Raw genomic sequence first — 22,173 nt, 5'->3', positions numbered from 1 at the left:
CAGTCCCTAAAGAACCAGTTCAAAGAGGCCCTTAGGGAGGTCCCTGCACAACAGGCCCGTGAGTTAGACTGGCCATACACTATACAATTTTCTTATTCAATTTCCTTTAGATTTACCTTAAACTATGTAGTGCAAGGGCCTGCCTGATAAAATACAAGTTGAAAGGGTTTAGGTTTGACCTCATATTATATGGTTTTGGTAAATCTAAAGGAAAGTTGAACAAGTAAATTGTATAGTGTATGGCCAGCCTTAGCCGAACTACCAAAGGCATTATGTTTTGCCATAGATGCCATGAAAGACTCACCAAGCGTCCCGCCTTGTGCTTGTGTTAAAACACATGCATAGGACCCTGTAGTTAAAAAGTTGGTCAGCCGAAGCCACCGTCAGACTCTCTAGAGGAGAAAACATTCAGCCCCTGTATATATGATAGAAAATGCATTATTCCCCCGCCCCTAGAAGGAAAATTAGCGACTTTAACCGCATCCGCTATCCAAAAAGATAGGAAGCGTGTTGGATCCCCCTCCCCCACCTTAGACCCCTTATCAAAGGAACAGTGGGTGGAGGATGAGGGGTTACCTCCAGGTGATTAGGAAGAAAGGCAAACCGATTACTCTTCTGCGGAGGAGACAACGGGAGTTGAACCTTTTTTCAGCCTCTCAATATGAGAGATTGCTGGTATAAATCTCTTCGAGATGGTTCGTGCCTCTTTCAAGCTACCTCTAGTAGAGTCTGCTGATAGTTGTTACTTCTTAGGTTCCTTTAAAACCTTCACTGCCTTTTTCATGTGTTTCTTGTACATGTACAGATCCAGTCTAGATCTAAAATCAGTTCCTGAAGATCCCCTCCTTTCTATGGAGTCTATCGGGTCAGTAGTTTCTATCCTACAAGGAGGAAAACTTCTGGCGTCTATCGGCATCAGGGATGCATATCTGCATGTCCATATATTTCCCGCTCACTAAAGGTTTCTGCGGTTAAAAGTAGAACAGCAGCATTTCAGTTTGTAGCCTTGCCCTTCACAAAAGAGCTAGACCCACCTCTAGCCAGGTTAAGGGCACAGGGCATGAACAGTCTTGGCATACCTTGATGATCTATTGCTAATAGACCAATCCGGTGTTCGGGGTAGGGTGTACGCATTACAACCAGTTACCTGGAAAAGTCTGGATTGCGTTCTCAACCTAGAGAAGTCTCCCTTAAAAAAGCTGGAGTTATTTGGGTCTGATCATAGATACAGCCCAGAAAAAGGTGTTCCCTCCATTCCCCTTTGCATGAGGTCGTTAGGAAAGATGGTGGCTTCATTTAAAGCAGTTCCCTGTGCCCAGTTCCATTCGAGACGTTGCAAAACAGTATTCTATTTGCTTGGAACAAAACGATCCAACCTTTTGGACTTGCCAATGCGGCTGTCCACACGGTGTCCTAAAGCCTCAATTGGTGGTTACTAAAGAATCTGGTAAAAGGTAAATCCTTCAGACCAGTTATCTGGAAGATGGTAACGACAGAGAAGACAACTGTCCCAAGAACTGGAAGAGCCTTGCCCATCAACATCCTAGAGATGCAGGCGGTGCGTCCTGGCCTGAAAGCCTGGACTTCCAGTTTAAGGGATTGTACTGTCGGGATCCAATCTCTCTGTCAATCACCAAGGGGGCACCAAGAGTCTCTCAGCGCAGAGAGAGGTGAACCATATTCTGACTTGGGCAGAAAGAAATGTTCCGTGCCTATCGGCAGTCTTCATTCCGGGAATAGAGAATTGGCAGGCGGACAACTTAAGTTGCCAGCAGATTATTCCCAGGGGAATGGTTTCTTCACCCAGACATATTTTTGGGCTGTTTGTCAAAGACGGGGGACTCTGGATGTAGATCTTCTAGCGTCTAGTTCAACATAAAGTTAGTTTACTTTGTGTCCACAACAAAGGATCCATTTTCATGCAGAACAGATGCGTTGGTGATACCGCGGGATCAGTTCTGACTGATCTATGCATTTCCCCCTATTCAATTGCTGCGTCGACTTCTTTGCAGGATCAAGCTGGAAAGAAAACCGGTAATTCTAGCAGCACCAGCTTGGCCCAGATGGTCATGGTATGCAGAAATCGTAAAGATGGCAGTGGAGGATCCATGATCCCTTCCACTAAGGCCAGGCCTGTTCTCACAGGGGCTGATATTCCATCCTACTTTATGAACCCTAAATTTAACGGCCTGGCTATTGAGACCCACATTCAAAAAAAAAACGTGGGCTTTCTGGGTCAGTTATCTCTACTTTGATTAATGCAAGGAAACCAGCTTCCAGAACTACCGTATTTATCGGCGTATAACACGCACCCCAATTTAGGAGGGAATTTTAAGGAAAAAAAACTTTTAGGAGGGAAATTGAAGGGAAAAAAACTTACATTTAAATGCCCATCATTGCAGCCTTCCCCAGTGCAGCCTTCCCCAGTGATCCCCTGCCATCCTGGGCTTCAAAATCGCCTACCGCGATTTGAAAATGGCGCCGCAATACACAGTCGGTTCTTGGAAGCTCTCGTTCACTTTCCGCTCCACTCGTAGTCCCGCTCCACTCGTAGTACACTCGGCTAGGTTCGGGCGGCGTCGAGTGAAGCCGAAAGTGGCCGAGAAGAGCCGAGGACCGTCTCTGTGTATTTCGGCGCCATTTTCAAATCGCGGTCAGCGATTTTTTTTTTTTTTAGATCTTTCAGCGGGGGATCGGCGTATAACACGCACCCGCGATTTTCCCCTGATTTTATGGGGAAAAAAGTGTGTGTTATACGCCGATAAATATATTATATATTCTGGAGGGCTTATGTTTCCTGGTATGAATCCAAGGGTTGGCATCCTCGGAGATATATCATAGTCAGAATTATTGCTTTTCTACAATTAGACGTAGAGATGAAGTTTGGCCTTGAGTACTATTAAGGGCCAAGTCTCAGCCTTATTGATTTTATTACAAAGACCGCTTGCTACGCATTCTTAGTCCAGGGTTTTATGCAAGGGGTGATGTGAATTAATCAGCCATTTAAATCGCCTTTAAGCTCTTGGGACTTGAACTTTGTTTTGTCAGTGTTACAAAAACAGCCATTGAACCGATATAACATATTCCCTTAGTCCTTCTGACAAGGAAACTGGTGTTTTTGGTTGATATATTCTCAGCAAGAAGGGTTTCGGATATGGCTGCTCTTTCTTGTAAAGAGCCATATTTGATTATTCATGAGGACATAGTGGTGTTACACCCTCGTCCAGGCTTTTTGCCAAAAGTGGTTTCAGGTTTCACCTGAACCCAGATATTGTCCTGCCATCGTGGTGTGTTGTGTGGTGTTTTTTTTTTTTTTTCCAAAACCATGTTCCAGGGAGGAAAAGTCACTACATTGTCTTGATGTGGTGAGAGCAGTGAGAATCTATTTAAAGACAACTGCTCAGATTCCTAAAGTGGTGTTCCGGCCAAAATTATACTTTTTAAATAAAAATACCCCTATAATACACAAGGTTAATGTATTCTAGTAAAGTTAGTCTGTAAACTAAGGTCTGTTTTGTTCGTTTATAGCAGTAGTTTGTTATTTTATAAACTTACAGCAGGCCGTGGCCATTTTAAGTGTGGGCATCTGAAGCCAGACTGTATTTCTTCCTGGATCTCATCCTTGCAGATCTCGCACATGCTCAGTGCAGCACAAGCAGTGTAATAGGTTTCAGGTCAGGTTTCCATAGCAACGGCAGTTTCAGAGGAAGTTGCCGCCCCTTCCCAGAAGGCATTGCAAACAGGAAATGATGCGATGGGCCGCGGCCAGGGAGGAGGAAGAGAAAAATGAATACAGCAGATATACAGTAGGTGCTGAGAAAAAATTTTTTAAAATATCCAATTCGTTTAGAGTGCACAGTTTAGTGAGGGATGCTGAAGAGTTGTAAAAGTGGGTGGAACTCCACTTTAAGAATGATTTCTTATTTATTCTGCCAGAGGGTCCTAAGAAAGGACAGGCAGTGTCAAAATCCACTGTCGCTAAGTGGATTAGACAAGTTCTATTTCAAACTTATAATTTAAGGGGTAAGATTCCCCCTTTTCAAGTTAAGGCGCACTCTACCAGGGTGGTTAGTGCTTCTTAGGCAGTGCGTCACCAAGCCTCCATGGCTCAGATATGTAAGGCCACAACTTGGTCTTCAGTGTATACATTCACAAAAATTTTATCAGGTGGATGTAAGCAGGTATGAGGATATCGCCTTTGGGCACAGTGTGTTCTCAAGTCTGGGGGTACCCTGCGGGATGTCTCTCCCTCCCCTCAAGTAGCATTGCTGTGGGACTTCCCATTAAGTACCGTATTTGTTGGCGTATAACATGCACCTTTTTCCCCTTTAAAATCAGGGGAAATTCGTGGGTGCATGTTATACGCCGATCCCCGCTGACTGGGAGGAGGAGAGGAGCGAGCGCTGCTGAAATACACATAGAGTGTACTGTGTACTGTGTGCTAGGCTCGGCTCTGCTCGGAGTCAGGCCCAGTTCTGCCATTGGACCTGTGTTATGTCCATCATAGGAGCCGGGCCAAGGGGCGGGACTGCGAGAGGAGCTGAGTACGCAGGACATCCGGATCTGTGTATCTCGGCGGTGCTAATTTTAAAAACGATCAGGCTGCAATGAGACTGGGCAAGGCTGCAGATGGACACTGATCATTCTGCATTGATGGGCAAGGCTGCAGATGGACACTGATAAGGCTGCATTGATGGGCATTTAAATGTAAGTTTTTTTTTTTTTTTTTTTTTTTTTTTTTTTTTGTTTTTTGTCCTTAAAATTACCTCCTAAACTTGGGGTGCGTGTTATATGCCGATTAAATATGTTTTTTTTGGCTGGAGCTACACTTAAAAAAAAAAATGTACCTGTTCCGACTTGCAAAGATTCAACTTACAAACAAACCTTGTTTGTAACCCGAGGACCGCCTGTATTTGATTACCTCCTGTATTTTTTGTTTGTTTATTTTATTTTTTTGGGGGGGTGTTTTTTTTTTTTTTTTTTTTTTTTTTTTTTGCGCTATAAACAAAAGAAACAAAAAATGGTGACGATTAGTGACTTATAGCAGGACTGCAATATTGCAGTGGGCATTCGGACACTGACACTTTGGGGACCAGTGACACTAATAGTGATTGGTGCTAAAAAAATATGCAATGACACTGGCTGAGAAGGGGTTAACATCAGGGGTAGAGGTCGACCGATATGGGTTTTTCTCTGGCCGATGCCAATATTTAGAAATCGCGATGGCCGATATGATGCCTTTTTTTTTTTTTTTTTTTCTCCCCCCCTTCATCTCATAAAATCTAACAGTTAGACCCCTTTCACACTGGGCGTTTTTCAGGTGCTTTTGGGCTAAAAATAGCGCCTGTAAAGTGCCTACAAAACTGCTCCCCTGCAGTCTCAGTGTGAAGCCTGAGTGCTTTCACACTGAGGCGATGCGCTGGCAGGATGTTTAAAAAAAAAAAAAAAAAAAAAAAAGTCCTGCAAGCAGCATCTTTGGAGTGGTGTATACCGCTACTCCACCCCATTGAAATGAATGCGCACCGCTGCCGAAGCGCCTGCAAAGCATTCAGTTCACTTGTATGTATAATTTAGATTAAAAAAACTATCTTGAATATTAAATACACAAAAACAGGTAATCAAAACTTTTGGACGAAAAAAATGGGCTAACTTTACTGCTTAGTGTTGTGTTTTTTTTTTTTTTTTTTTTTTGGTTTTTTTTAATCCATTAGTGTATTTTAAAAATAAATAAATAAATAAATAAATTGCGTTTGAAAGACCGCTGCGCAAATACCGTGTGACATAAACAACCGCTATTTTTTTCCCTAGGGTCTCTGAGATATATATATATATATATATATATATATATATATATATATATATATATATATATATATATATATATATATATATATATATATATATGTTTGGGGGTTCTAAGTGAAATTCTAGCAGAAAATACAGGATTTTTACTTGTAAGCAACAAGTGTCAAAAAAGATTTAGGCCCCTTTCACACTGGGGCGATGGGGGCGTCGGCGGTACAACAGCGCTATTTTTAGCGCTGCTGTACCGTCGTTCTTGCAGCGGTATTCAGCCACTAGCGGGGCGGTTTTAACCCCTGCTGGCGGCCGAAAAAGGGTTAAAATCCCTCGTACAGCGCGGCTATAGCCGTGGTATTGCCGCGGTATAGCCGCGCTGTCCCATTGATTTCAATGTTCAGGAGCGGTGAATACACCGCTCCTTCACCGCTCCAAAAAAGCAGTTTGCAGGACTTTTTTCACCACCCTGCCTGCGCACCGCTTCAGTGTAAAAGCCCTCGGGCTTTCACACTGAACAAACAGCGGAGGCTGTTCAGGGGTGGTTTGCAGGCGGTATTTTTAGCACAATACCGCCTGCAAACCGCCTCAGTGTGAAAGGGGCCTTAGTCTTTAAATGGTTAAACTGAGAACTCCTCACTGAGTTCAGTCCATTGATAAGAAGAAACATTGTATCACTTCCACTTCTTTTATCAGATTTGGCAGGCTGCCCAGAGGAAAGAAGTCCCTCCACAGAAAACTTCAGGCAACTTGCATTGACTTCTATTACAGAAGTCATTTGCAAGTCGTGCTGAAGTTATAATCGGCCTTTTTTATCAGCACAATCGGCCGATGCCGATTTAAGTAAAAAAAGCCAAATATCGGCCGATATATCGGTCGACCTCTAATCAGGGGGAGATCAAAGCATTAACTGTCTGCCTAACCAGTGTTTTTACCACACTGTGGGAGTTGCTTTTACTAGAGGAAGAGATGGATTTTATTACCTACAAATTCCATCCCTTCCCTCCTGTCAGAACGGCGATCTACCTTGTTTACGTAGGCAGACCCACCTGTGCTTCTGCCTGATGATCGGGTGCCCACGGACATAGTCTGTGGTACCCGCAGAACAGCTCCTGCTGTGTGTAATCAAAGTGGAGGCGAGCCGCTGGCGGCCTGCATGCCCACCCGGAAGCGTCGGATCGTATGTATATATGTAATATACACGCGATCTTGCGCAGAGATGCCATCCTGTAGCTATAAAACTGCTATAGGGAGGGACCTTAGGTGGTTAATTCCTTTTTTTGTTTTTTTGTTTTTTTTCCTCTCTCCATTATGGGCAGTTAGATTTATTGGGGCAATGTGAGTTTAGTTGTAGGAGGAAAAGAGATTTTTGTGGACTGGTGGATTGATAGGAGTGCATTCTTTTCCCAGACTGAAAGGGTACTGTTGTAGATTTGATTTTGATGGACAGCTGAGTCTTTTAGTAACCACAGTAACTTTCCGTATCAATCCATGCCCATGGTTTGTGGCCAGGATTCTGACCCTACCCGATACACATCTCCACTCAGAACTGCTAAAGACATACTTGCTGTCTGGCTGTTATCTCTCTATAATGAAGACATTTGTATATCTGTATATAGCAAGAGAGGTATAAGTGGCACTGCCTGGTGGTGTTGTGCTGAATAATAAGTATTTGAAATAAATAATGAAAAATACAAAACACTGTACTGTCTTTTAAATATTGTACTAAAAGTGCACTATCAAAAAAGGGGGCCTCCAAACAATAGTGTCAGCAAGGTGACAAATATTATGCACTATCCCTTTTAAATGTGCCAAAAAATGTAATTAAAAAAAAAAAATGCATGTGCTAAAGAATTTCATATACAATAAAACGCACAACAAAAATATATATAACTCATAAGTCTATTCAATGTCCCAATTCCAAAATGACTTGTGCTACTTGTGGATAAGTAAAAATCACTTGTGCTCCCCCCTCAGGTCCACATTCACCACATGGCTGAACCCCTGCAGGGATTAAACGCACCGCACACAAAGCGCTTCCAACCCTGATAGATGGTATCCTGGTATTTACTCCTCCTCCTTCCAGTATATAATCAGTGGACCCTCTCATACGGGAATGGGTGGACAAGAAGTGTAAATCCGTTGATATATTTTATATTTGTCATTTTGTGCGTTTTTTTTTTTTTTTTTTTTTTTACTTCTTTTAAATAAAATATATCAACTGATTTACACTGGGATATTTTCTTGTCCACCCATTCCCATATGATCCATATACTAGAAGAGGTAAATACCTGGATACCATCTGAGGATTGCAAGCGCTTTGTGTGTGGTGCCTTTAACCCCCTGCAGGGGGGGTACAGACCTGAGGGGGAGCACGAGTGATTTTCACTTATCCACCTTGGGACATTGAATGGACTTATGAGTTATATATGAAGTAAAACCTTGGATTGCGAACATAATTCGTCCCGGAAACATGCTTGTAATCCAAAGCACTCGTATATCAAAGCGAATTTCCCCAAAGGAAAAAATGGAAACTCTCAGATGATTTGTTCCACAACCATTTATTCATAAGTCCTTCAGTTTATAGTCTATATAAAAAGATTATAGCAATGTGATAGTTTGTGTAACCATAAAATGTCCATCCACAAATGGCAGCCTCCACAAGGGGATTAGAAGCAGGAGCTAGAGTGTATAAAAAGAGAGGCGCCTCCTAAGTGTAGCAATATGGTTACATTATTAACCACTTCCCGCCCGCCCTATAGCGGATTGACGTCCGGGAAGTGGTTCTGTTATCCTGACTGGACATCATATGACGTCCAGCAGGATAACATGCCGCAGCGCGCCCCCGGGGGCGCGCATCGCTGCGATCGGTGGAGCGGTGTGTCAGTCTGACACACCGCTACACTGATCTTGGTAAAAAGCCTCCGGCGGAGGCTCTTTACCACGTGATCAGCCGTGTCCAATCACGGCTGATCACGCTTTCAATAGGAAGAGCCGTTGATCGGCTCTTCCTCACTCCCGTCTGACAGACGCAAGTAGAGGAGAGCCGATCGGCGGCTCTCCTGGCAGGGGGGGTCTGCGCTGATTGTTTATCAGCGCAGCCCCCCCTCAGATCACCCCACTGGACTACCAGGGATGCCACTAGGACCACCAGGGAAGGGGCAACGTGGATGGCCAGGTATGTACCCCATGGCCATCCACATGTTCCCAATCTGTGCCAATCAGTGCCCACAAATGGGCACTGATTGGCACTATTATGTCAATGATCTGCCCAGATCTGCCCAGCAATGCTTTATCAGTGCCACCCTGTCATTGCCCATCTGTGCCACCCTGTCAGTGCCCATCTGTGCCACCCTGTCAGTGCCCATCTGTGCCACCCTGTCAGTGCCCATCTGTGCCACCCTGTCAGTGCCCATCTGTGCCACCCTGTCAGTGCCCATCTGTGCCACCCTGTCAGTGCCCATCTGTGCCACACATCAGTGCCACACATGAGTACCCATCAGTGCCACCCATATATACCAATCAATGCCACCTACGAGTGCCCATCGGTGCCGCCTACGAGTGCCCATCGGTGCCGCCTATCAGTGCCACCTCATCGGTGCCACCTCATTGGTGCCCATCAGTGCAGCCATATCAGTGCCCATCAGTGCAGCCATATCAGTGCCCATTATTGAAGGAGAAAGCGTACTTCTTTACAAAAAAAAATTAACAGAAACCAAGAAAAACTTGTTTTTTTTTTTGCACACATCCCAGGAGGGATTTTGTCCCACTCCTTATTAGGGTTTCGAGGCTGACGTTTTGTAACTCGAACCTTCAGTTCCCTCCACATATTTTCTATGGGTTTAAGGTCTGGAGACTGGCTAGGCCACTCCAAGACCTTAATGTGCTTCTTCTTTAGCCACTCCTTTGTTGTCTTGGCCGTGTGTTTTGGGTCATTGTCATACTGGAATACTTATCCACAACCCATTTTCAATTCCCTGGCTGAGGGAAGGAGGTTCTCATTCAAGATTTGACGGTACATGGGCCCCATCCATCGTCCCTTTGATGCTGTGAATTTGTCCTGTCCCCTTAGCAGAAAAACACCCCCAAATCATAATGTTTCCACCTCCATGTTTGACGGTGGGGATGGTGTTCTTGGGGTCATAGGCAGCATTCCTCCTCCAAACACGGCGAGTTGAGTTGATGCCAAAGAGCTTGATTTTGGTCTCATTTGACCACAACACTTTCACCCAGTTCTCCTGAATCATTCAGATGTTCATTAGCAAACTTCAGCCGGGCAGTACATGTGCTTTCTTGAGCAGGGGGACCTTGCGGGTGAGGCAGGATTTCAGTTCTTCACAGCGTAGTGTGTAACCAATTGTTTTCTTGGTGACTATGGTCCCGGCTGCCTTGAGATCATTGACAAGATTCTCCTGTGTAGTTTTGGGCTTATTCCTCACTGTTCTCATCATTGAAACTCCACAAGCTGAGATCTTGCAGGGATCCCCAGACCGAGGGAGAGTGACAGTTGTTTTGTGTTTCTTCTCTGTTGTCACACTCTCGCCAAGCTGCTTGGCGATAGTCTTGTAGCCCGTTCCAGCCTTGTGTAGGTCTACAATCTTGTCCCTGACATCCTTGGACAGCTCTTTGGTCTTGGCCATGGCGAAGAGATTGGAATCTGATTGCTTCTGTGGACAGATGTCTTTTATACAGGTAACAAGCTGAGATTAGGAGCACTCCCTTTTTTAAGAGTGCTCCTAATCTCAGCTTGTTACCTGTATAGAAGGCACCTGGGAACCAGATATCTTGCTGATTTGATAGAGGATCAAATATTTATTTCACTCATTAAAATGCAAATCCATTTATAACTTTTTTGAAATGCCTTTTTCTGGATATTTTTGTTCTTCTATCTCACTGTTAGAATAAACCTAGCAATAAAATTTATAGATTTTTTTTTTTTTTTTTTTTTTTTTTTTTGTAAGTGGGCAAACGTACGATATCAGCAGGGGATCAAATACTTTTTTTCCCTCACTGTATATATTGTGATGGGGGGTATTTTTAATTACGTTTTTTTGGCATCTAGCACTTTTTTAAAGGTACGGTGCATATGATTTGTCACCTTGCTGACACTATATTGTTTGAGACACACACTTTTGATATTGCACTTTTAGTACTATATTTAACCACTTGCCGAGCAGCTCATGTACATTGGTTTGCGCAAGAGAGCTGACCTGCCGCAGTGAAAGTACCTGTACATTGGTTTGTGTAAGGAGTATAGCGGGTGTGCGCTACGAGAGCGTGCCCGCGGGTCCGGCGGACTCTGTCTGCCGGTGACCCACGATCGCTGTGTAGAGGCAGAACGGGGAACTGCCCAATGTAAATAAGGCGATTCCCTGTTCTGCCTAATGACATGTCGGAGGTCTTCTGTTCCCAGTGATCGGGAACAGTGTTCTGTCATGTCCCAGTGAGCCCATTCTCTCCTACAGTTACACTTGATCGTCCCCTAGTGTTAACCCCTTCCTTGCCAGTGTCAATTTTATATTGATCAGTGCATTTTTATAGCACCAATCAATGTAATGTCACTGGTCCCCACAAAGTGTCATTTGGGGTCAGATTTGTCCCCTGCAATGTCGCAGTTCCGCTAAAAAGATCAGATCAGTAGATCAGCGTCATTACCAGTAAAACAATTTTTAAAAAAGTCCCTAAATCTCTTAGTTTGTAGATGTGCTAACTCTTGCGCAAACCAATCCGTGTACACCTATTGCGATATTTTTGGTGTAAAAAAAAAAAAAAAAAAAGACTATCGGCCTAAACTGAATACATTTTTATTTAATTTTTGGGGGATATGTATTATAGCAGAAAGTAAAAAAATATTTTTGTTTTTTTAAAATGGTTGGTCCTCCAACAAGGGTGTGAAGGAGCCCTTTATTTTGGCTTTAGATATACTTTTTAAAGTGAATATATAGCTAATAAAAAGCTATTCAGTTTTGGATAGCATAGAGCAGAGAACAACCCCTGTTGGCTTCTTTTTTGCTCTGAACTTTTGGGGACATTTCCTGTCCTGGAGCTGCAACATAAGGTGGAAGGCAATCTATTCCAAAACGTGGGAAGTTCCCCATCCATCTGGCAAATTAGATGGCATCGGAAGAAAACTGACAGGCAGACTGTTTCTGTCCACTCTCCCCATAGAGGAGAGCGCGCTGTGTCTGTCCACTCTGCATAGCGGAGCGGACACGGACCTGTCCTGTACCTGCTTAGCGGAGAGATCCCCTGCAATAGGAAGTGAGTGCATTTCTGACCAATCAACAGGTACATTTTTCTGTACATGCAAGGGCTTTTAATTGATGAAATGTGCATGCATTGCAGGGATGTACTGCAATGTGTGTGTGTGTGTTACGGGTTTTTTTTTTTTTTGCCAATGCAAACATACATGAAAAATACTCCTTTGGAGAAGGGGGGAGTCCTGGGTGTTGAGCGGTTGTTACCCATTGGCCAGGTCAGATGTTGTCTCCAGCTGTGATACTAGTAATTTCCCTGCACGTAGATCAGTATATTCTAAAACCTCAAGCTGCTGGACACCGAATATCCTCCTGGACATAAGTACAGGAAAAGAGACTGCACCACTCAAGTGTGACTCCTATATCAAAAAATACATCTATGTATGCCCCTAGCCAAAGCAGCTAACCACAGTGATCCTTATTTGGTAACATTGGAACTACAGTGTATGTCCCGCTTATAAAACAATACATCTTAACCAAAAAATGTTTGAAGTATATAGCGTATATCAACAACCATAAAAGTGATGCTTCATAATTAAATCAACACCACAGTGCACCTCCCCCTCTTTACAGCAAACTGTGATTACTGTGAGTCCATTAAAACCATTCCTTATAAATATTCTTTAATTCGTGTTCTACCTCGTTGTCAGTGCTCCCTGCACATTCCCCTCTGTGCCAAACACTCAACAATGTTTATGGATCCCTTCATTTAATGGGTCTGCAACCCCTTTTTTAATTTTTTTTAACACCTATTTAAGGCTATCCTTTCACTCCCATCTTTTATTTTTTCCCTTTTGCAACCAATCTTCAGGGCTAGGGAAGCAAGTGTTCTCCTTACACAAAACACTTCACATAGAATACTCCCCTCTCCACTCCAGATGAGCCATATATAAATACAGTGAAGGAGACCCAAGGAGGATCTTAAATTGTTTTCATTCTAATAAGTTTACTTTTTTATATATAATTGCATGTTTCTTTCTGTCACTTTGTTTTAGGCCTCATTCACACAGGACGTATTCTACTGTACGACCATGCAGGGCCATGTTTACCCGCTCAGGGATTCCATGCATCCCAGATGGTCCCATTGCTGTCAACTGGGACACAGCTGGTGGGTCCCAATATGTCACCCGTGTGGCTGTGTGTCCTCGGACAGTGTTCGGGGACACGCACCCACGTGTACCCTCACCCACACAGATATCATGCTTAGACACGTCAGCTGTGTCCTTGCAGCTACTGTGTCCCAATTGAGATCAGTGGCCTGGTCTGCATGGGGAAGCATGCAGACAATGCCTGTACATACCCGTGCGGGTACACACGGTTGTGCATGGGTGTACGGTATAGTACACCCTGTGCAAATGGGGCCTTATAGCAGCTAATGAACATGCATGGGAAAAAAATTCCTGCCTGTGGCTTTCATTTCAAATGCAATGTGAAACTTGGCTGTCTGATGGCATTAAATGTTTCACTTCCATTTTTCTTTACAGCTGCAGTGAGTTTTCTGCTTTGCTTTTTGTATTCTATAAGCATTTAAAGCAGAACTGAAGGTAACGACACATGATCTGGGTGCTTCCATTGAGGGTTCTGAATGTACTGAGTCTGTGTCCAGTGTAAACCTCATTCCCTGTGGTAACATCTGCACTCCTAAGAGCCGACTTTTCTAATGTAAGGAGGGAGGATGCTCTGGGGCTTGCTCTTTAAAAAAAAAAAAAAAAAAACGAATAATTTATGGCATCTCCTATGTTTTTCTGTTCTGACGCACTTCTTTTTTTTTTTTTTTTTTTTATTTACGCAGGGAAGATTTTCTCATAGTAATTTTACTACATAAATATTAAAATAGTGTGGTTATGATTTTCTGTTTTAAAGTGACCTTGTTAAAGTGGTTGTAAACCTAGGAGATATTTACTATATATGCAGCCAATGACGTCATCGGTGCATGCGCTCTGAAGGAACGGCCACCCTGGCCGTTCCTTCAGAACCCTGTGTCATAAATGACAGTTCCCCGGCGCATGCACGGGAGTGACGTCATTGCTGCTCTGGCCAGTCACACAGCCGGAGTCCGCGGACCTGGTAGGAAGAGGGGGGAAGATGGAAGCGGTCTCCAGGAATGAGATTGCATCGCTGGATTGCTTCATTTTCAGGTAAGTTTCACATAATGTGCTAGTAAGCAATGCATACTAGCACATTATGCCTTTACCTTGCAGGTTAGAAAAAAAAAAATGCACTCATCACTTTACAACTGCTTTAACACTTTGCAGGTTCAACTTACCTTGTTACTGTAACTGCTGCACATTCACTGGAGTAGACTTTCTGCTAGATATCTGTTCTCTTCTACACCCCCAATCATGTCTAAGATTGTGACCTGCAGAGCTTGTCAGCTGAGATATTTACAGAACGTGCACCACCAGTGCTTTCTCTAGTATTGTTTTGATACCTGTATGTGCCCAACCCATTTTTTTCTTTCTTCTATTTTTCTTCAGTCCACGCGAATCGGAATGTCGGTGAACGCCATCCGTAAACAAAGCTCCGATGATGACGTGACATCTCTAGCCAAATCGCTCATTAAATCCTGGAAAAAACTTTTAGGTAACAATGGACTTGCCTTCTTCCAGCTATTTGTAACCGCAAACACTTCTGAATAAGAGAAATGTGTGTTTTTAAAAAGAGAAGTTGCTTTTTGCGCTCATCGTTTTCCAGGAATTATTTCATGTACTTGTCTATAGGTGCTATGGCACCTCACTATATTAAAGGGGAGGTTTACAGCCTCTAAGTTTTTTTTTTTTTTTTTTTTTTTTTTTTTTTTTTTTTTTTTTTTTTTAAGCTGTACCTATAGGTAAGCCTATAATAAGGCTAACCTATAGGTACGGTAAATATCTCCTAAATATGCGCGGTTTAGGAGAGATTTACTTTGTACTGCGCCAATGTCATCAGCTCATGCGCTGTGAAGAAACAGCCTTCCATGCCATTTATTTGTTTTTTGGAAAAATGCTAGTTTCCTGGCTGTCTAACCTCAATGTTCTTTCACCAAACTGCTTCAAGCATGTAACCAGTAATGTCAGAACTCTAAATTGGAAAACCATTTTGTAAACTAAGCAACTAACCTTTTCAAAAGGAGAGGTCAGCTCTGCCATTTCAAATGTTTGTTCAGACTGAACTCAAAGGCACTTTTTTTACGTTTTTAAAGAGGTGCTTCAGTCATATTTTGAGAAGTTTAAGTTGGCAGCTACAAAAAAAAAAACTCTAGCTGCTGACTTTATTTTTTATAAAGACACTCCCCTGTCCCAGGATCCAGCGCTGTGTTCACCCAGCTGGTTTATTTCAGGTTTAGGTTTTTGTTTTTTAAACATGGGTTTAAAATCACTTTAATTTTGGGACAGGGGGATTTTTAAAACCAAATTAATAAGTACACAACCTTTTGTTTATCAGTATTTTTTTTGTCGTCGCTGTTTCTTGCTCTCTGTGAAGAGATCCTCTTATCCACCCAAGTAATGCCTGGGAGGATGAAATGAGACCCCCAAGAGGCTGCAATCCATGGTGTGGTGCAATGCTTCTCAAATCCAGTCCTCAAGTACCCCCAACAGGTCATGTTTTCAGGATTTCCCTTAGCTGAAACAGCTGTGGTAAATACTAAGGCAGTGAAACTGATTATATCACCTGTGCAAAATAATGGAAAGCCTGAAAACATGACCAGTTGTGGGTACTTGAGTCCTGGAATTGAGCAACATTGGTGTAGTATACATCAGTCCGGACAAGGATAGGTAATGCCATTTACTTTTTTCTTGGGTTGCAGGGAAAATATCACCTAAAGATTGTAAGGGCACTGCCTTTGTAAAAACGTGCTGTGTGTGTATGTATGTGTGTTATATGACAGATTGAGGCTTTAACAATGCATTGTTTAGTTTTCCAAGGATAACTGACTGATATGTCCTTTTACATCTGTAAGGCTGTAATTCCTAGGCCACATTTCCCTTGTTTTTCTAGATGGCCCTTCAGATGACAAAGAACCAGAGGAAAAGAAGAAAGAGCCACTGCCTCCTACCCAGAACAGCCCAGAGCCCAGGGAAGAAAGGTATTGTGCAGCTTTTCTACTTCTAATTATAATTATATCCTACCTGTAGACTTACAAGGTAACCTTCCCACCTGGACACAGTAGAGATGGTAGTATTGAGTATCCATGTTTACTCACCGGCTCTTGGTGAATCTTTTTGACTAATGCCGCGTACACACGATCGGACTTTACGGCATTATTGGTCCGGCGTACCGGATTTCGTCGGACAATTCGATCGTGTGTGGGCTCCAGCGGACTTTGTTTTCTCAAAAGTTTGACGGACTTAGATTTGAAACGTCTGTATGCTAGTCCGACGGACAAAAACCGACGCTAGGGCAGCTATTGGCTACTGGCTATGAACTTCCTTGTTTTAGTCCGGTCGTACGTCATCACGTACAAATCCGTCGGACTTTGGTTGATCGTGTGTAGGCATGTCCGTTCATTTGGAAAGTCCGCCGGGCAAAGTATGCCGTAAAGTCCGGTCGTGTGTACGCGGCATAAGTCCCCCTACAAAGATGTGCTTCTTGACTTTTGAGAGGTTGCTATAAATGTATATTGTAAAACACAGCTGTCCACTAGAAACTAATGAACCTTGTTAGGAGGTGCGTTTTGTTAAAGGTTACAGGCCTGTTAGTGTTTTAATTTCAGTCAATTTATGGAGAACGCTTTTCATAAACTATCATTACAAGCGCAGCTGCTAGGGGGCTACCTAAGGCATAGCTGTCAGCAAATTTTAAAAGTGACTGCTGGTAACCAAACTTGCAACATATTTCAGTCAACGTTTTTAATGCCCTCCCGCCCGCAAATATAGTAGTGTACTCCCGGTCAGTAAATCCCTACTTACAGACCATGGCATGATGAGTTTCTCAGAAGTGGCGCTACAGGCAAGTATTTGCCTACACTTAGAGGGTAATGGATTTAGGCTCGTAAGGCTTCTCTAAAAGTGACATTGTTCTTTAATGGTACATGTGTATTTATTGAGATGTGGTATCTTTTTGGGTGCTGCAAAACATTTGGGACACCTTCGGTGGTGCACAGCAATGCTTGTTAAGCGCATTGAACACTGCTGTGCCAATCATTCTGAATGTCATCCTTATGCAATGGGTTGCTCTAATGCAACACACAATAAAGTGTTACTAAACCCACAACTGTAAAATCAGTCTGTATGTGCAGTAAAGTATGCTTGTTATACTCGCTGTGAAACCTAAGGGCTTAATCCTCTGCATTGTGTAAAAAGGCTGAGTTTGGTGTGTATTGCTGGAGTTTTTTTTTTTTTCTTTGGAAAGTGGCCCTGTGCTGATCACATGCAATCAGCACTGTCCAGATATACAGAAAAAGTTAAGGTAGATTAAACTAGGGGTGGGCCAACATCCCAGTAAATAGAAACAAGGTTCCCCCTTGCGGGACTTTAACAGCCCTGGTAGTTGTATAACAACACCAGAGTAACGTATGAAAAATTGTGTAAAGTATAATTCTGACAATGTGTAAAAGACAATAAATGTAAAAAAAAAGGTGGCTATACAGGTTACACATCAGCATCCCAATATGGCTGTATATTGTTAGAGGTCCCAGACCACTGTGATGCAGAGACGGAGTCCAGGAACCACACCCAAATCCCAAAACATCAGCACTGTCCAGACAGAGGGTCATGGGTCCTGGATCCTGATAGTACAGCCAGTACCAGACACCAATAGAAGTCACAAGACAAGACTACTATATACTGCTGATGAGAAAAGGTATTTAGCAGTTTATGTTTACTAAAATAATTGCATTTCCATGTTCTGTGTATTGTGGGAGACCAGATATAGTGAATTGCAGGATCCTGGGTTTAGTAACACTTTAATGCAAGACCTAAAGTGAGCAAAAATGGTAGTAAACCCTAAATATTTGCCAGCCAGTCTGTTCTTCTAAAGATGATTTAGATGTCTCTTCTGCCAAAAGAACTCTTTTTACTAAACTGCTGGCAATTATTTTTTAACCTGTACACTGACTGACTGTGGTGCATGCTCAGTACAGTCCCAGCATCTTACAGTGGATATGGGGAGATCAAACGTCAAATCGCTGGAGGAGAGGTGACCCAGAGGTAAGTGAGTCATATTGTGCTAGTATGCCATGCGGTTGAATAATCAAGAAAACTTTTTCATCTTCTTCTTTTTTTTTTTTTTTTTTTTTTATCAGCTATATTTGAAACTTGCAATAATCCAAACATTTTTCTATTTTCAATATCATTTATAATTGGTATGTTAAATTACTGTATTTGGTATCTCTAAAATGGTGTAATTTGGGGGGGGGGGGGGTGTAGTTCAACACTATTGCTGTGGCCTCTTAAAGTACAACTTTACTTTTGTTAAATAAACCCTTTGCTACACAAGCCATTTTATTAAAATTGGCTCTCCATTTCAACCTGCAGCCAGCTCGGCTATTCCTTAACCATTTCCGGACCAGCCGCTGCAGTTTTACTGCGGCAGGTTGGCCCGGCTGCGCGAAATCACCCCGCCGGCTGTGACGATCGGATTCCATCAGGAACCAATCAATCCCCAGGCCAATGAAGTCTGGCCTGAACCTGGTGATCGCTCCTGGCGAATGAGATCCTTCCCCTGCATGTGCAAGTGTAAACACAGTAGGGGAAGTGATGTCATCTCGCCTCGTGTCCGGTCTTTTCCATTCCAGACCGAGAGGAGAGAGCATCTAAAAATTAGTTACACAACACTACACTGACACCAGGTCACATAGGCACACAATTCACCCCCCCCCCCCCCCCCCAAGTTAACCCCTTCACCACCTGTCACTGTGTGTACTGGTGTCATTAATGACAAAAATCACTGTTAGGGTAATTAGTCTTAGGCCCAGATAGGTCTAGGGACCCCCCCCCCCCCAATAAAGGTTTAACACCCTGATTACCCCATGTCACCTGTGATCACGGTATAAGTGTCACGGGTGACGCAGTTTAGCTAGTTTATTTTTTATAGCGTCAGGACACACGCCGTATTTGAACCAATAAAGGTTTAACCCCCTGATCACCCGGCGGGTGATATCAGTTAGGTTTTAGCGTCAGATAGGGTCTGCATCGCCTCAGGCAGCGTCAGATTGGTGCCAGTACTGCTAACACCCACCCATGCACGCACCATACGCCTCCCTTAGTAGTATAGTGTCTGAACGGATCGATATCTGATTAGATCTATACTAGCGTCCCCAGCAGTTTAGGGTTCCCAAAAATGCAGTGTTAGCGGGATCAGCCCAGATACCTGTTAGCACCTGTGTTTAGCCCCTCCGCCCAGCCGAGCCTAGCCCACCTAAGTGGCAGTATCAATCGATCACTGTCACTTACAAAACGCATAACTGCAGTGTTCGCAGAGTCAGGCCTGATCCCTGCGAACGCTAAGTTTTTTTTTTGTTTGTTTTTTTTTTTTTTTGTGTTTTTTTTTGTTTTTGTTTTTTTTTTTTTTTTTTTTGAAGCGATCGCTGACAGGTTCTTTTTTACCTGTGAGTCTCACTACTGTACCAGGAAATTTAGAGACCAAAATGTCAAATCGAAGGTACAGTAGTGAAGAGGCCTACACGTTTCTGAGCATGACAGATAGTGAAGAGGAAGTCACTCATCTGTCAGATTCAGGCTCAGAATACGATCCTGTAGACAGCAGCGGCACCCTGACTGCTCTGACAACGGAGTTGTGGTCCCTGCCAGGGTCAGGCGTACCAGACCCTGGTCTTTTTCTGCTGTTGTTGAGGTGCAAGAACCGCAGGTCCCTCGTATGGAGCAGAGAAGTACTAGCGCCGCTATTCCTTCTGGTGAATTGGCAAGCACCAGCAGCCTAGTACATCCTGGTCGTACATCCAGCACTGCGGTAACACTTGGTGACGTGGCGAGTCCCATAAGTGCAGTTCAAGCTGGCAAGCACAAGTAGTGTCCTGCTGCCATCAAGAAGACAAACACAGGCCCATCGAGCCCATAGCGCCCTTGCTGCTGCATTCGCCAATCCTAATTGGGAACCCACCACTTCTGCAGTACCCGTACTTCCCCCATTCACTGGCCAACCCGGAATTCAGGTGGAAACAGTTGATTTCACTTCATTTGATTTTTTTTATTCACTGTTTTTCACTGAAGATCTCTATAGATCTATTGTGGACCAAAGCAATTTGTATGTTGGTCAATTCGTTGCCGCTAATCCCCAGCTGACCCTTGCCAGAGATTGGAGACCTATTACGGTTTCTGAATTTAAGACCTTCCTGGGCCTATCTCTCCTCATGGGCGTAACTAAAAAGAGTGAGTTGCGGTCATATTGGTCCACTGACCCAATTCACCATATGCCTGTGTTCTCTGCTTCCATGGCCAGGGCACGATACGAGCAGATTTTGTGGTTCATGCACTTCAACGACAATGAACTCTGTCGTCCTCGTGGAGACCCTGGATACGATCAGCTCTACAAAATTCGGCCCCTCGTAAACCACTTCAACCAACGTTTTGCAGACTTGTTTACTCCCCATCAAGTTGTCTGTGTTGATGAGTCCCTGATTAAGTTTTCTGGCCGCTTGTCATTCAAACAGTACCTTCCCAGCAACCGTGCCAGATATGGGGTCAAGATGTATATAGCCTGTGACAGTGCCACAGGCTATACATATAGTTTCATGGTTTACGAGGGTAAAGATAGTCACGTAGAGCCGACAAACTGCCCTGACTACATAGGAAGTGCTGGCAAGATAGTGTGCGGCTTGGCGTCACCCTTATTCAGAAAGGGGTACCACTTGTACGTGGACAATTATTACACGAGCGTGCCACTTTTTAGTCACCTTTCCAATTATGGAATTGCCGCATGTGGCACCGTGCGATCTAATCGCCGGGATTTCCCCTAAGGCTTGTAGAATCCCGACTTAGACAGGGAGAGAGAGCCTGCTTGAAGTGTAATAATTTGTAAGCAGTGAAGTGGAGGGATTCACGAAATGTTTTCGTTCTGTCCTCGCTTCATGCAGACACGGCAGTCCAAATTCCTACGCTGTCTGATGTTGTGGAGAAACCCCTCTGTGTCCACGAATACAACCTTAACATGGGAGGGGTGGACCTCAACGACGAGTTGGCGCCGTACCTAATTGCCTGTAAGGCCAGACGCTGGTACAAAAAAGTGTCTATTTATTTCAATTGGCTTTGCTGAACGCTTTTGTGCTATATAAAGCTTCAGGACGGACTGGATCCTTAAATTCCAGGAAGAGATCGTCAGAGCCCTTCTGTTTCTAGACGGTGCTGTGGCCCAACTTCCCAATCCAAATGCAGTGAGCTGGCTGCATGAGGCATTTTCCTTTTGTCCTCCCTTGTACCCCACCCAAAGAAACCCCCAAAAAAGATGTTGTGTCTGCAGCAAACGCATATTTAGGCGTGACACCCGCTTTTATTGTCCCTCCTGTCCTGACCAACCTGGTCTCTGCATTGGTGACTGTTTCAAACGCTACCACACACTAGTGGAGTTTTAGGGTACAGCACCACACACTAGTGGAGTTTTAGGGTACAGCACCACACAGTCCTAGGCACACTAACACAGGGTCTCGGGCCATCGAAAGATGTGATGGCCATCACATTTGGGACACCCTAATCTGCAAAGTTCATATTTTTTTTTTCTTTACAGTTTTATAAAAGTGGAAAAAAAAGCACACAAAAAAAATCCAAAAATACTTGTGGTTGTATTTTTCTTCTCGCGCTCTCTCGTTCTCTCGTTTTCTCTCTCTTTTCTCTCTCTCTCTCGTTCGTTCTCTCTCTCTCTCGTTCGTTCTCTCTCTCTCTCGTTCGTTCTCTCTCTCTCTCGTTCGTTCTCTCTCTCTCTCGTTCGTTCTCTCTCTCTCTCGTTCGTTCTCTCTCTCTCTCGTTCGTTCTCTCTCTCTCTCGTTCGTTCTCTCTCTCTCTCGTTCGTTCTCTCTCTCTCTCGTTCGTTCTCTCTCTCTCTCGTTCTCTCTCTCTCGTTCGTTCTCTCTCTCTCGTTCGTTCTCTCTCTCTCTCGTTCTCTCTCTCTCTCGTTCTCTCTCTCTCTCTCGTTCTCTCTCTCTCTCGTTCTCTCTCTCTCTCGTTCTCTCTCTCTCTCTCTCGTTCTC

At 43.7% G+C, this 22,173-nt stretch overlaps 1 protein-coding gene across 2 annotated transcripts in view; it reads left to right on the top strand.

Annotated features, from left to right (window-relative positions):
• Window positions 1-22,173, top strand: part of TCEA1 (transcription elongation factor A1) — a 64,294-nt gene that overhangs the window by 7,430 nt on the left and 34,691 nt on the right. For both annotated transcript variants that reach the window (XM_073631604.1, XM_073631603.1), the window contains exons 3-4: window positions 14,531-14,636; window positions 16,032-16,119. In XM_073631604.1, coding sequence (XP_073487705.1) covers window positions 14,531-14,636; window positions 16,032-16,119 — 194 coding nt within the window. The remainder of the gene's footprint in view (window positions 1-14,530; window positions 14,637-16,031; window positions 16,120-22,173) is intronic.

This window comes from Aquarana catesbeiana, linkage group LG05 (assembly GCF_042186555.1).
Source record: "Aquarana catesbeiana isolate 2022-GZ linkage group LG05, ASM4218655v1, whole genome shotgun sequence".
NCBI lineage: Eukaryota > Metazoa > Chordata > Amphibia > Anura > Ranidae > Aquarana > Aquarana catesbeiana.
Note: the sequence above shows the minus strand (reverse complement) of the source record. Positions and strands in the feature narration are given on the sequence as shown.